The sequence below is a fragment of the Biomphalaria glabrata genome, chromosome 3 (assembly GCF_947242115.1).
Source record: "Biomphalaria glabrata chromosome 3, xgBioGlab47.1, whole genome shotgun sequence".
Lineage (NCBI taxonomy): Eukaryota > Metazoa > Mollusca > Gastropoda > Planorbidae > Biomphalaria > Biomphalaria glabrata.
The window spans coordinates 27,094,239-27,107,660 of NC_074713.1; the positions used below are offsets into that span (position 1 = coordinate 27,094,239).

Below are 13,422 nucleotides of genomic sequence, written 5' to 3' on the forward strand. Positions count from 1 at the left end.
TTTAGACCATTCAAAGTTCTGATGCATCGGCTACTTTTTTTCTTTTCTGAAAGTGAAAAATCTAATTTTTTAAATCACCTATGCCAGCAGTTATTTCATTAAGGTACACCACTTTTACAACTATTCACTATTAATAGTAACACATTTATGCAAATGGTTTTTAGCCGTATGCAAACGGTTACCCGTATATTTGTATTGCTAAGTTACGTAAGTTCTCTTATACGAATTGCTACATTTAGGCAGAAAAAAATGTTTACTATTTTTTTTAAAGATAAAACATCTATTTAGTAAGCATATAAGTTGGACATAATTTAAAACAACAATTAATAAGTATTTTTTCATATTATCGATTGAATAGTCACTGTACAAGAGCACAACAGAACACATAACTATAGGAATTTTTTTTTAAGTAAAGTTTTTTCTCTCTAGGATTTGAATAAGAGATTGATCCTTTACAAAACAATTAGATCAATTAGATATTCATTATAAGACATCATTTAGGCCAGGTTCACATCTAGCGTCACATTCACTTTCACCTATCCTTTGGTCTGCTGGACCGCTGGGGCACCGCAAGATTTTGAGTTTGTGTTTCACACAAACTGTCTTTGTAACCTTGTTTTTTCTCATTTTAAAAACACTTTGAAAGTTGTATGTTTGTAAAATGTTTTACATGTTTCGGATGTTCCTTCAGAGTTGAAGATAGTTTACTTCCTAGTCCAAACCTCCCGCAGGACGACGGGGGATGGGAGCGGATGGCTTTATATATTTTGTTCATATAATTGACAATATCAGACTAATGATTGCGGCTTTTAAGAATAAAATGAATTCACTCCTAAAATCGCTAGATTATAAAATAATTTCACCCCACCTTTTTTTTTCTCTTTCTATCGGAGTTAAATATAAATTGATATCATTAAGTTATTGATTCATTAAATGCTAGGCTATTATTCTACATATATGTGGAAGGTTCAATGCTAACTACAGAAAGAGCTGCCTTTAATTGTTTAGAAATGGTAGATTTAAGATTATATAGAATAGATATTACACCTTAAATATTATATAACGTCCGTCTTTCTAGTCCATATAGAACGGTGGTGTTTGTTCTCTTTTTAATAATTCATTTTTATGTTGTTAAATTGGTCTTTAAAAACATCGTTTTAGTAAATATTTGTATTCTGTGTTTGTGTGTGGCATTACTTGTGGTTAGTTCCAAGTTCCCTCAGAGTGTTAAAGTGACCCATCGCTCTCACCTGACCGCCACCCATTCACAAAGTGTGACAGAATGAATAATTTTGTATAGTTGTCACAGGTCACAGGGCAGGTGTAGGTGTGTGTGTGGGGGGTCTAAACGTAGTTCTGGGTGCCTGAAAGGGGAGTAAGTCCTGTGGTGGGGGTGTACAGTATGTGTCTCATGTAAAAAGCTAAACGTATTTTTTTTAAACATTCTCCTTGCTGGGTGCCGCAGCTCTCGTTATCACCTCCCTCAGTCTGTGCATACAAATACGTGAACTTGCGTGTGTTTGGGTTGAGATGACAAAGCCAGAGACACTTTTGTTGTCACATCTTAATACAAGCTATAAAATAACCTTCATATTCATTCCATACAAAATATGACCAAAAAATGCATACATAATTAAGTCTGGGTCTCAGTTTTTTTTCAGACATTTCTTCCATTGTAGATAACACTATTTCAATTATAAAAAAAATTGATTGGCTGATTGAAGTTTTATTCTCGGGTAAAACTAAATAGAATCCTTTTACAGGTCAGCGAAAGTAAAGCGATAAGTCTTAAATTAAACAAAAATTTGCACTCATGAAATGGTTTAAGTATTTGTTTTTATTCAAATAAACCTAACCACAAATTTTTACATTAAATATAGATATATATTGTAACAAATGTACTCATATTAAAGGCAGACGATATAGCATTCAATTCCATATATTTGTGTCTACATATCTATATCTCGTCTACTTAGTTCCCTTCTTACATGTGCTCTTGATAGTTTTAAAATCTCGATGAATGCAAATAGTTTTTAGGGATTACAATTTTATAAAATATAGCCAGGTCAGTCCCAAATCTTCCTGAGTGTTGGTGTGTACAACACATGGTGACGCAGAAGACATGACACACACACTTTCGCCCCTCGGCATCTTCCTCTCTCGGGATAGTGGCGCCCTTCCCCGCAGCACAGCTCATTAATAATTAGTGGCAAAATTAGAAAGATAGTGATGAAGTCATACTCCTAACCTACTTTCTCTTCGTCCCACTCTCTCCTTCTGTCTGTCTATCTCTCTCTCTCTCTCTTGTTAGTTCTTTCCCACCCCCACCCCTTTTAATCGTTTCAAGCTATATTATGAAAGGACCAAACGATTGACCATACATAAATATCTATTTATGCATATATCTAAAGATTTAAGAGTAACCGAAAATCGAAATCGAAAGGGAAAGAGAGAGAGAGGGTGATACGGAGAGATGGATTGAGAGAGAAAGAAAGAGAGAGACGGATTTTGGATGAGGATTGCGGTGGGGGGGGGGGGGTAACGGCCAAAGAGAGGGCTAATAATAATAATAACCAAATGGCGCCGCCCGCCCTAACAATAGCCGCCCATCGTCTGCCAGAACATTTGGCGCCTACCAGTGTTGAACAAATGATGAATTAAGAAATTATTAATCACACTACAGCGCAGTTCCGTCTGCACAGCCAAGTGTGTAAGTGTCAGGGTATGTATACACGTGTGTGTGGGGGGGGGGGCATACCATCTTGCACCCACCTCTCACATAGCGAAACGCCCCATTTCCTTTACAACTTCTCCCCCCCCCCTTTTTTTTTTTGTTTCCTCTCATCGAACGTTCAATGTATATTTCATATTGGTTTTTTTTTTAACCTCCAGAAGTGAACCTCCAGAAGTGAGGTCTGCCTCATTGTGTAATGCGCCCTGGTGTGCAAGAAGCTAAATACATTCCGTTAATAATTCATACACAAACACACACACGAAACCGTTTTGAATCATTAGCGCTCCCTGGTGACAATTATTTTAATTTCACCATTGTGGATAGACAATTGAGGGAGGGGGGAGGTGTTTGTTTTTACGCTATGAATAGTTTACGTAGGGGGCGCCACGTACACTATGGGAAGAAAACAAAAAAGATAACATCCGCCACCAGGGGCGTTTTGAGGGCGTTAACTAGCACCATGTGATTTTTTAAAGAAAAATCCATCGGCCTAACGATGAAACTAGAAAACAATAAACGTGAGTATCAGCGTGTTGTGGTGGTAGTTATCCCATGCTGTAGACCAGTGATGCCCAACCCAATTCGACCAGCGGGCCATTTTAATTTCCAACACTCGTATCGCGGGCCACACGACCGAAAAGTTACAAAAAACGAAATGAAATCGATCTGAAACTATTTGATAAGAAACTTACAAATAATTAAAGAGACATTGGAAGTTTATCTTTTTTTTTTACGCACCGAAAAATGGCTTCATTTCTCTACTTAAAATGTGAACAACTTTGTAGCTAGTTTTACCACCAACTCATATTCTTGTCTCTTTTTTGTTAATGATCCCTTAGATCCTCCAAGCTCTAGGCGTAGTTTAGCAACCTTTTATTCGCGGTTCAAACCATGAATGCCGCCATATTTGTTTGCTTATGAGTTATAAATATTGTTTAAACAGCCACAATGTCTTTATAAATTAAATATATTGGCTTATTATCATGTTCCACAAAAAAAAAGTAAAGATCCGTTCACTTTCCCTGCTTGATTCTACATTCAGAGTTATCCGTTCACTTTCTCTGCTTGATTCTACATTCAGAGTCCCATTTCAGATACGTACAAGTGTTAAAAATTAATAGTGGGGGCCCTAACGTAGGAAAAGTTTCATTTTTCAGCCTTTTTTTATGAAAAGGGGATTTTCTACAGTAGTGCTGAAGTTTCGGCGGGCCGGATAGAACAGCATCGAGGGCCGGATGTGGCCCGCGGGCCGTATTTTGGGCATCACTGCTGTAGACAATAATGGTTTTGTAAACTACTGTTGTACGTGTATTTATAGATTGGTTTGACAGAGAAAACGGAACTGCGTCCCACTTCCGTCACGTGGTCTCCCCCAGCTTTCCAATCTCCCGCTTTTGTTTGGAAACAATTACTAATAGTAAGCAGCAGGTGTGAGATGCAACTTATTCAAAAGGGCACCCGACTCCGTATGGCGCCCCGTTTTTTTTTTTAGGTTTCGATAAAATGAACGAGATATGTTTACGAGTACAAACAAACACAAACAAACAAACGAACAAACAAAAACAGCAAAAAAAAACAAAAACAAACAACAACAAATCGCTCACACGACTTTAAATCCACTGAAAATGGCAATGACAGGAGGGGAGGACTATGGGGATGGGTATCGAATCAACAGATGCAAAAAGACCCCCCCCCCCCTTTTTTTTTTCGTGTAGGCTTGCTAGGAGGGTGAGTGGAGAAAAAAAAGGGGGGGTATTAAATGTGATTAGGTTCCTCATTTTGAACGTATTGTTCCCGTCTACCGTTCAATCCGCACCAAATCTGCATCCAGAGCCTTACGTCTGCAGCGTTCTCTCTCCAGGTATTGACACTTCCCGCTGTGGACCTCCCCCACCCCACTCCACATTTGTTTTTTTCAATTGATCCCCAATCTTGCAGTACTGAAAACATAGCTCTATTGTTTGGGGGTTTTGTTTTTGTTTTTGTTGTGTGTGTGTGTGTGTGTGTTTATTTAGAAAACAAAATATACAATGCGCTACACACATGCATAGTGCATACGTACACACACAGATAGTGGGGAAGATAAGAGTAACCGTATGGAAAGATTAATAAGAGAATGAACCTAAGAGAGAATAAGAGAGGGGGGAAGAGACACTTTGAGAGAGGGAGAAAGTGTGGGGAAGTCAAAGAGGAAAAGTTGTGAGTAATGTGTGAAATAGAGGGACAGAGCCTAAAGAAATGTGAGGTGTAAACAATTAGGGAAAGAGAGAATGAGATAGAGAGAAAGAGAGAGGGAGCCCCCATCAACGCAGAAACCACGAGCCCTTGATAAATACTGTAACCATTTGTCGTTTCGTTTAAACTGACCTGCTATAAGTTCCAAAATGCTCGTCTGCTCTAAGTCACTGGGCGAGTTTGGAAAAAAAAAAAAAAAAAGTTGGACATGACGCATGTCTTATCAATTACATATTTCCGGCATTTGGGTTTGAGAATTTTTTGGTTAGATACAGCGTGAATAACAAGGACAACAAAGCCTCTACTAGATCTAGATGTCTTTTGAAGACCTAGATGTCTACGTTTTGAAGATCTAGATGTCTACGTTTTGAAGATCTAGATGTCTACGTTTTGAAGATCTAGATGTCTACGTTTTGAAGATCTAGATGTCTATGTTTTGAAGATATTGATTCTAGACTCTATACTATTGTTAAACATCCCTTGATGTTTGCAATTTTTTAAAAACTATATACTTGAAAGTAGCACATTACCAAAAGTTCACTCTGTATTCTTATCAATAAATTTATCTTAAAATTTCTGCGGGTGTAATAATTCATTGTTCTCTATATTTTTAAAATGTAAAAGATGAAACAAAAATAGATCTAAGCTTCTTTTTATCGTATAGTGTAAGAATCGCTCAGGATAATAATATGTCATGTAGATCTAATATAGATTATTTAGATTATTAGCGGCCCCCAAAAGGGGAAAAGACGCTATTAATTTTGTGTGGCCTGTCTGTCCATCTGTCCGTCTATTTACAATTGTATTACTAAGTTATGTAAGTTACTTTTTTTTTTTAAAAAGAGAAAAAATCTATTTACTATGCAAATACGTTGGGCATAATTTAAAACAACAATTAAAAAGTTGTTTTTCATATTATCACGTGAACTGCATAAATACAATAGTAGCATGGAACATAAAACTAAAGGAATTTTTTAATTATTTTTTTTACGGAAATGTTTTTCTTCTTGAGGCTTTGAATAAGAGATTGACCCTTTACAAAACAATTAGATCAATTAGATACTCATTATAAGACATCAAGTAGGCCAGGTTTGTATTTAACTTCACTTTCACTTTCACCTATCCTTTGGTCTGCTGGACCGCTGGGGCACCACACAGGATCTGCCAACCTCCTTTCTCCATTCTTCTCTGTCATTTGCCTTTGATAGAACTTCATTATGATATTCTTTCTGAGAATATTGATACCTGCCTTTTTACCTGCCTGAGTGGAACACTTCTGATAGAATTTAATACCGATATTCTTCTGAAAATATTGAAACCTGTCTTTTTTTTCTACATGGGTGGACCATTTCGGGGCCGATTTTGAGTTTGTGTTTCCACACCAACTGTCTTTGTAACCTTGTTTTCTTTTTGAAGGGTTAGATGTGAAACAACTTTTCATGGTCTAGCATGGTCTAGCATGCTCACTGCACTCTGGTTCAAACTCTTTTGTAGACCAATAGTGGGAGGGGTTATTTGGGAGAAGTATTCCATGCTGACTTTAGGCGCTCAGCAAATACACCTCAGCTCAAGTAGGGATTTGAATTCGAGCTTCCTCGCTAGGTAGCTAAGCATTTCATGTCACTCAGCCACAGATTCCACTTTAAGAACACACTATAATACACTGCGCCACTACAGTACACTGCGCCACTACAATACACTGCGCCACTACAATACACTGCGCCACTACCACTACGTTACGTTATATTATTATATCCTCTTATCATTTCTGTCTCACTTTTGATATTTCTCAACGACATTTCCAAAATCTTATGTTTCACTTTCCACTTGCAGGCACCCGCTGTTCCCGCTCCTGGCGTTGATATTTGAAAAGTGTGAGCTCGCCACGTGCACGCCCAGGGAGCCTGGGGTCACAGGGGGTGACGTCTGCTCATCGGATTCCTTCAACGAGGACATCGCAGTCTTCAGCAAGCAAGTTCTAGTAAGTACTGGACACTGGTCATTTGTTGTGGTTAGATGGTCTAGTCTAGACCATTCGTTATAGAACATCTCAACCTGTAGACAGTTTCACCAATGGTATTCTTCTATTTAGTTGAGACCTGATACGTGGCCACGAGCTTTTGGTCTTCTATGTGCAACTGTGTGTATGTGTATGATTCTTTTTTTAAATTAGGAAAAACAACAACACAAAAAAAGTAACATATAAATCAATTACTACTTTGTGCTCAAATAATTAAAAAAAAAAATTAAATTTGTCATTGAAAAGTAAAATAAAATTAAAAAAAAAAATTGGCAAGCATGGGTACAAACCCACGACATTCACAGGATTTTAATCTAAAAGGTCAATTGTTTAAAACTTTTAACTAACGATTTAATTCTCTAGACCAGGCTTATCTCCCCTTAGCTTAGTACATTTTGTATATAAAACTAAATGATTGAATTATGACTAATTGATTAACTAATTGGTTTGATTTTTTTTTTATTGATTCGTGTGTTGTCATCAACAATAAATAATTGTGCAAAGTTTCAACTTGATCCGAGAATGGGAAGTGGGAGAAATACAATGTAGAAGATTTTATCCAGACAGACAGACTTGATATAAACTTTATAAAAAAGGATGGAAACCTTTCTTTTGATTTGAAATCATGGTTTATAAATCATTTGTATATGTTTGTGTTTCTTAAACAGTGTAACTATGTGTGTGAAACAGTAACAGTATATGTGTGTGAAACAGTAACAGTATATGTGTGTGAAACAGTAACAGTATATGTGTGTGAAGTATATGTATGTGAGTGTGTTCTAGTTTCTATTGCAATCTACATTTGAAACAAAATTCTATTGCAAGCCGGTTAGTCGGCCGGTCTACAACCAGAGACAGCACTTGAACAAATTACACACGCCAGTGATAATAAGGAGAGGAAAAAAAAGGGTGTCGAAATAAAAAGAAAATGTATAAAAGGAAGAGACCCACTTTGTGCATTAAGTTATCCCACAACTCTCCTCCTTCTCTCTCTCTCTCTCTCTCTCTCTCTTTCTCTCTCTCTCTCTCTTTCTCTCTCTCTCTCTCTCTTTCTCTCTCTCTCTCTCTCTTTTCAAGACTCGAAGTGCAACTTCCATTCAATACTCTTGGCAAAGAAAATTATGTGTGTGTGGTTGTTGTGTGTGTGTGTGCTTGTGTGTGTGTGTGTGAGCATGCATTTCATCTTAACACTGTTTATTAACAGTAAAGTGAAGAAATGGAATGGCGGCGTTACCATGGCAACGAGAACGTGCCCAGCAGACCATACGACATCAACACTGAGAGACGAAGGGAGGGGGCGGGGACAAATAATTCAAAAACTAAGCACCGGATCTGGTTTTAGTTTTTTGTTGGAAAAAAATCATTAGTATTTCTGAGTAAATAAACATTCTGATCGCAGTAGGCCCTCTCACACTATAGTGCATGTGCATCTTTTAACAAATGTGTTTTCTCGGTGATGTTATTCGCATTTTGATTTTTAATTTGATTTTATACAACTAAAGAAAAAATGTGCACAAATTGTTTCGTTTATCCGTAGTCTGTATACCAGATGTACCAAAGAAAGCTTGCTATTTATGGATTTTTAAAAAGTATTGAAATAAATAATTTAGATCTTTATCACAGTGAGCTCATTTATTGACTTATAGATAGAAAATGTATAGAAGAAAATGTGTAGTCTAGCAGTATGCCGTATAAAATATGATTTGATTACGTCATGAAATAATTTGTTAGGTTGAATTTTGTTTTATATTATCTAATTGTAACTAGAAAAATTTTAACAATAAAGTTTGTTATTCATTTAATATAATTGTATCTTTGTCTCTCCTGTCATTTAAGGAGAGATTTAAGCAAGACTAAATGTTTCACATCTTATCTTATCTTATCTTCCACTTGAGTCGTATAATTGTGGTCAATTATCTACAACATAGCCCTGTCACAAGCCTTGAAATATGCAACGATTAAGTCGACTTAACGCACAGTTAGCAGCACTCTCACACACTCACACAGAAGCACACACACACACACACACTAACCTTGAATAGAATTTCGAAAACATCACACTATAAGCACAATTGATCAACACACTGTACAGAATGTATCACAAAGTGCCAGAATGAGAAAGAAGACATAGTGGGCAAAAGGGCCTCGATTGAAATAAATTTGTTGGGAGAAATAACGCCCCCCCACACACACACACACTCTACTTAGCGCCTTACAAAATAATGGCCAGTGACCCGCTTTTCAGATTGAGGATTCAATGGATTCAATTAAGTTCTCTTAGACGTAAGAGAAACGCCGACAGAACAAAACAAAAATTAAATTCCATTCGCCTCTTCATTATCCTCCTGATATTTTTTTAACTCCCCCCTCCTCCTCCTTTCCAAGTTTAACTTGAAACCAAAACAATGGTGGAAAAAAGAAATAGTTGCGAAAAGATTGATGAATAAAGCGAAGTGTCTCAGAGAGTAACAAACGTCTTGATACCATTGGGGCGTCTATGTCCAAGTCAGATTATTTAAAAAAAATGGAATTTTTTCAATTTTTTGCAAAGAACGCGAATTATTTAATGTTATTTCATTCCGTCTTTCTGTCCCGAGCCCCCTCCTTGCCTCCTTTGCGTCTATCTCCTCTAAGCCTCACTAGTCCACGACTCCCCTCCCTTCAACAGGACATTGCAGTCTCGCTCGGCGCAACCTCTTTCATGATTGCTACATTTGTTTACTGTCATAACACGCTGAGGGAAAATGCCATGAGAGAAGGAGGGAGGGAGGGAGAGAGAGAGAGAGAGAGAGAGAGATAGTTAGGGGACAGAGAGATAAAGAGATAACAACACAGAGAGATGGAGTGAGTGAGGGAATGAGTAAGTGGTATAAAGAAAAAGAGGATGTGCAAAGGATCATGTACCTCAATTCTCCTCTCCCTCCTAGGATTTAATGCCGCACTGGCTGCCTGATGTTTCTCTAACCTTGTTCTTAACATCTTTATTTGTCTAAGAACTGTTGACGCAATTTACTCCACGTTCGACCGAATCAAAATTGGATAATGAAATTTTAAGGTAATTAGATCAAACTTGGAAACAAAAAAAAAGAAAATGTCATGAAACTGTTCCATAGAACTAACGTTCTCGCTCCAGGGATACTTCCCTAAGTGAGGTCAACTGGTTGGGTTGACCCATTTTCAATTCTAGTATTCATTGTCAGTTTAAACCTGTTGACACTAAGATGTGTAATTGTTGACGAACAATACAATATAACGAGAATAAAATGATATACAACAAAATGATATTCATAACTAGCGTAGTGAAACGTATAACCTAAGACCATGCCAGTAGTCCTACCGTAGAAATACCTACACAATGACCCTACAATAGAAACATCTATATTGGAAGGAGCAACATCGTAAGGACCTACAGCAAAATGTCCTACAGTAGAAACGACCTACAGCAAAATGTCCTACAGTAGAAATGTCATAGAGCAAAATGTCCTACAGTAGAAATGACCTACAGCAAAATGTCCTACAGTAGAAATGACCTACAGCAAAATGTCCTACAGTAGAAATGACCTACAGCAAAATGTCCTACAGTAGAAATGACCTACAGTAGAAATGTCCTACAGTAGAAATGTCAAAAATGATGTCAGACTTGTTTTATCACACCTAGAAGTAGAGATTTGAACCCTATTCTTCCAACATGTTTCCTTTTAATTCTATCTCACGCCTTTCTAATTACTATCTTATTATCTCTCTTTTTTTACTCTGACTCTTATCTTACTCTCCAACATTCTTTTTTTTTTGTTTGGTTCCCTCCGTTTCTCTCAGCCTACGAACGTTCTAAAAGCCATCTTTAGTTTAGTTGGGGTTTTTTTTTGGTTGGGCTTAAATTAAAATTTATGTTTTTGTCATGTCTTGGGTCCAGCCATCTTGTCTGTCCCATCCAGCCATCTTGTCTGTCCCATCCAGCCGTAACAAAGATTGATGGCTGAACCATTCCGATGTGACTTCTACGCCAACTCTACCAAAATATTACCCTCTCTCTCTCTCTCTCTCTCTCTTTATTTCTAACCGAACGCTCATAGTGTATTGGGTCCCAGCATTGTGGCTACTTTTGTTCAGTTTATTTCAAGTCAGAGATAACTCCTAAACGAATTGAAAGAAGTCGAAACTTAATACTCTACTCCCTGGACACTCCACTATCGATACACTGGAGATCGATATATTGATCTGATTCAGTCAAAAGGTCGACATGTAGATAGTACAGTAATAAAAGTCAAAATGAGCCTACCCCAATTTCTCATCTTGTGTGTGTGTGTGTGCGATCTGTGTTGGGAACGTGTGTGTTCTAGTTAGTTCGTTGTAATGAGTTGAACGTGTGTGTTCTAGTTAGTTCGTTGTAATGAGTTGAACGTGTGTAAGGATTGGATCCCTAAGACTGCCATATAACATTAGGATGTTGAAAATATAAATCCTATGTAAATAACAAAAACATTCTTAAGAATATTGGATATTAATTTTTTTATTATTTGCATACATACACACAGAAAGACAGAAAAACAGATTTATGCATATATTTGTAGATAGAATTAGATACTTTATTTTACAGTAGTTTATAGTAGTTTTTTAATTGGTTTTTCTAAATTGAGATTTTTTTTTAATTTGCAGGCACGCTCAGAAAAGCCATTATTTTCAGCCAACCATGAGTTGGACAGCTTGGTGAGTAGCTCTAGAGTTTCGTTCATCTCTGTTAGCACTGTCCACGGGATACCTACTTCCTGACAATATCAGGGTTAGGATTAGGGTTTAGGTTTACATTCATATTTTATTGTCATGTTTTTCCTTCATCACCCCCTTTTTTCACCATTATTGTTTTAAAAAACATTTTTTTGCACAATAATTGACTAATTATAGAACACGTTTGTCCCAGATTGTGGTAGGAGCATTTAAAAAACAACTTTGTAGCTTATAAGGAACGCGACTTAATAGGGTAAGTAGTTGTGAGTACCCTTCCGTCCAACAGGCAATCGACTTTATTTTGACTTTAAAAAACTCTAAATAATTTTGGTCTATACTATTTTGAATATTAATTGAATTCTATACATATTTTCCCTAAACGATGTAGCAGTGATAGTAACAATTCATATGAAACAATTTGAGAGCTAAGAACCCAAGACTAGATTCTGTTTATTTGAAATGAAAACAAATTTACACGAAGTTATTTTCACATGAAAATATATATGTATATATAGTTTGTTTTTATATAAATACAAAGTTTATACAAACGTTTTGTATTGTCGATACAATGAATACATAAACTGCTACTATTATAAAATAAAAAGAATATACACATTTTTTTAAAGATTAAATGAATATATCAATTATTACTATTAAATAAAAAGAATACCAGTATGTAAATTGTTAGTTTTATATTAAGTGAAGATATAAATTATTAACTTTGTAGGAAAATTCCACTTTTCTTATAAAATGAACACAGAATAGTTACATTGTGAGCCAATAGTTCCATTGTGAGCCAATAGTTCCATTGTAAAACTGATGATGACTGCTGTCTTAATGAAACATCTTGATGTATGCCTCCATGATGTTTTGCTACACACTGCGCGCTGATTCCTCCCCCTCCTACCCTATCACTTTCAGTTCACATCCGTGACAAATCTCGTAACATCTCTAATCAGTAAAACTCGTAATTTTCAAACGTTAATTCGTTCAAACATCCAGATGGGCTTCTGATCAAACCTCTCCCCACCCCCCTCCCTTTTCCATTTTTTCCTTTCCCCGTGTGATTATTTTATTTTCACATGCGCGGGAAATTAAAACTTAGCACGGGAGAAGAAAAGAAAGAAAGAAAATATTTCCAGGGTGACGTCTGCAGTCATTACAAGCCATCGGACCTGGACAAACTGAGCAGACACGCACACACACATACACACACTCGCTCACAAAGACAGCCTTCAACTAATTTGGCATCAATCTTTATTTTGGCCTTGGCGCTGCCAAACACATTAAGGGCCCGACCTTTTAAAGGGACAAAAAAATATTTCCAAGCCTCTGACCCGATCTTCATTCTAGCAAGCAGCCAAAGTCCACGGCTACGAAATCAGAGGCGCCTCTTTTGAGGCCAAAAAAAAAAAAAAAGAGAGAGATAGAGAGAATAGGAGAAGGAAGAAAAGGGGCGTCATTTGTGTGCTTCTCTCCTGGGTCTTAAATGCCCCATCTAGAGGGCCTTTTTCGTGCCTTCCATAGGATCAAAAAAGGAAATTGTTTAAAGACAAGAGAAGAGAATGTTTAAAGACAAGAGAAGAGAATGTTTAAAGACAAGAGAAGAGAATGTTTAAAGACAAGAGAAGAGAATGTTTAAATACAGGAGAAAGGAATGTTTAAAGACAAGAGAAGGGAATGTTTAAAGACAAGAGAAAGGAATGTT

At 36.8% G+C, this 13,422-nt stretch overlaps 1 protein-coding gene across 8 annotated transcripts in view; it reads left to right on the top strand.

Annotated features, from left to right (window-relative positions):
* LOC106056956 (homeobox protein Meis1-like) overlaps nt 1-13,422 on the top strand; it is a 336,165-nt gene that overhangs the window by 115,689 nt on the left and 207,054 nt on the right. For all 8 annotated transcript variants that reach the window (XM_056024290.1, XM_056024287.1, XM_056024293.1 and 5 more), the window contains 2 exons: nt 6,803-6,950; nt 11,646-11,696. In XM_056024290.1, the coding sequence (XP_055880265.1) occupies nt 6,803-6,950; nt 11,646-11,696 (199 nt within the window). The remainder of the gene's footprint in view (nt 1-6,802; nt 6,951-11,645; nt 11,697-13,422) is intronic.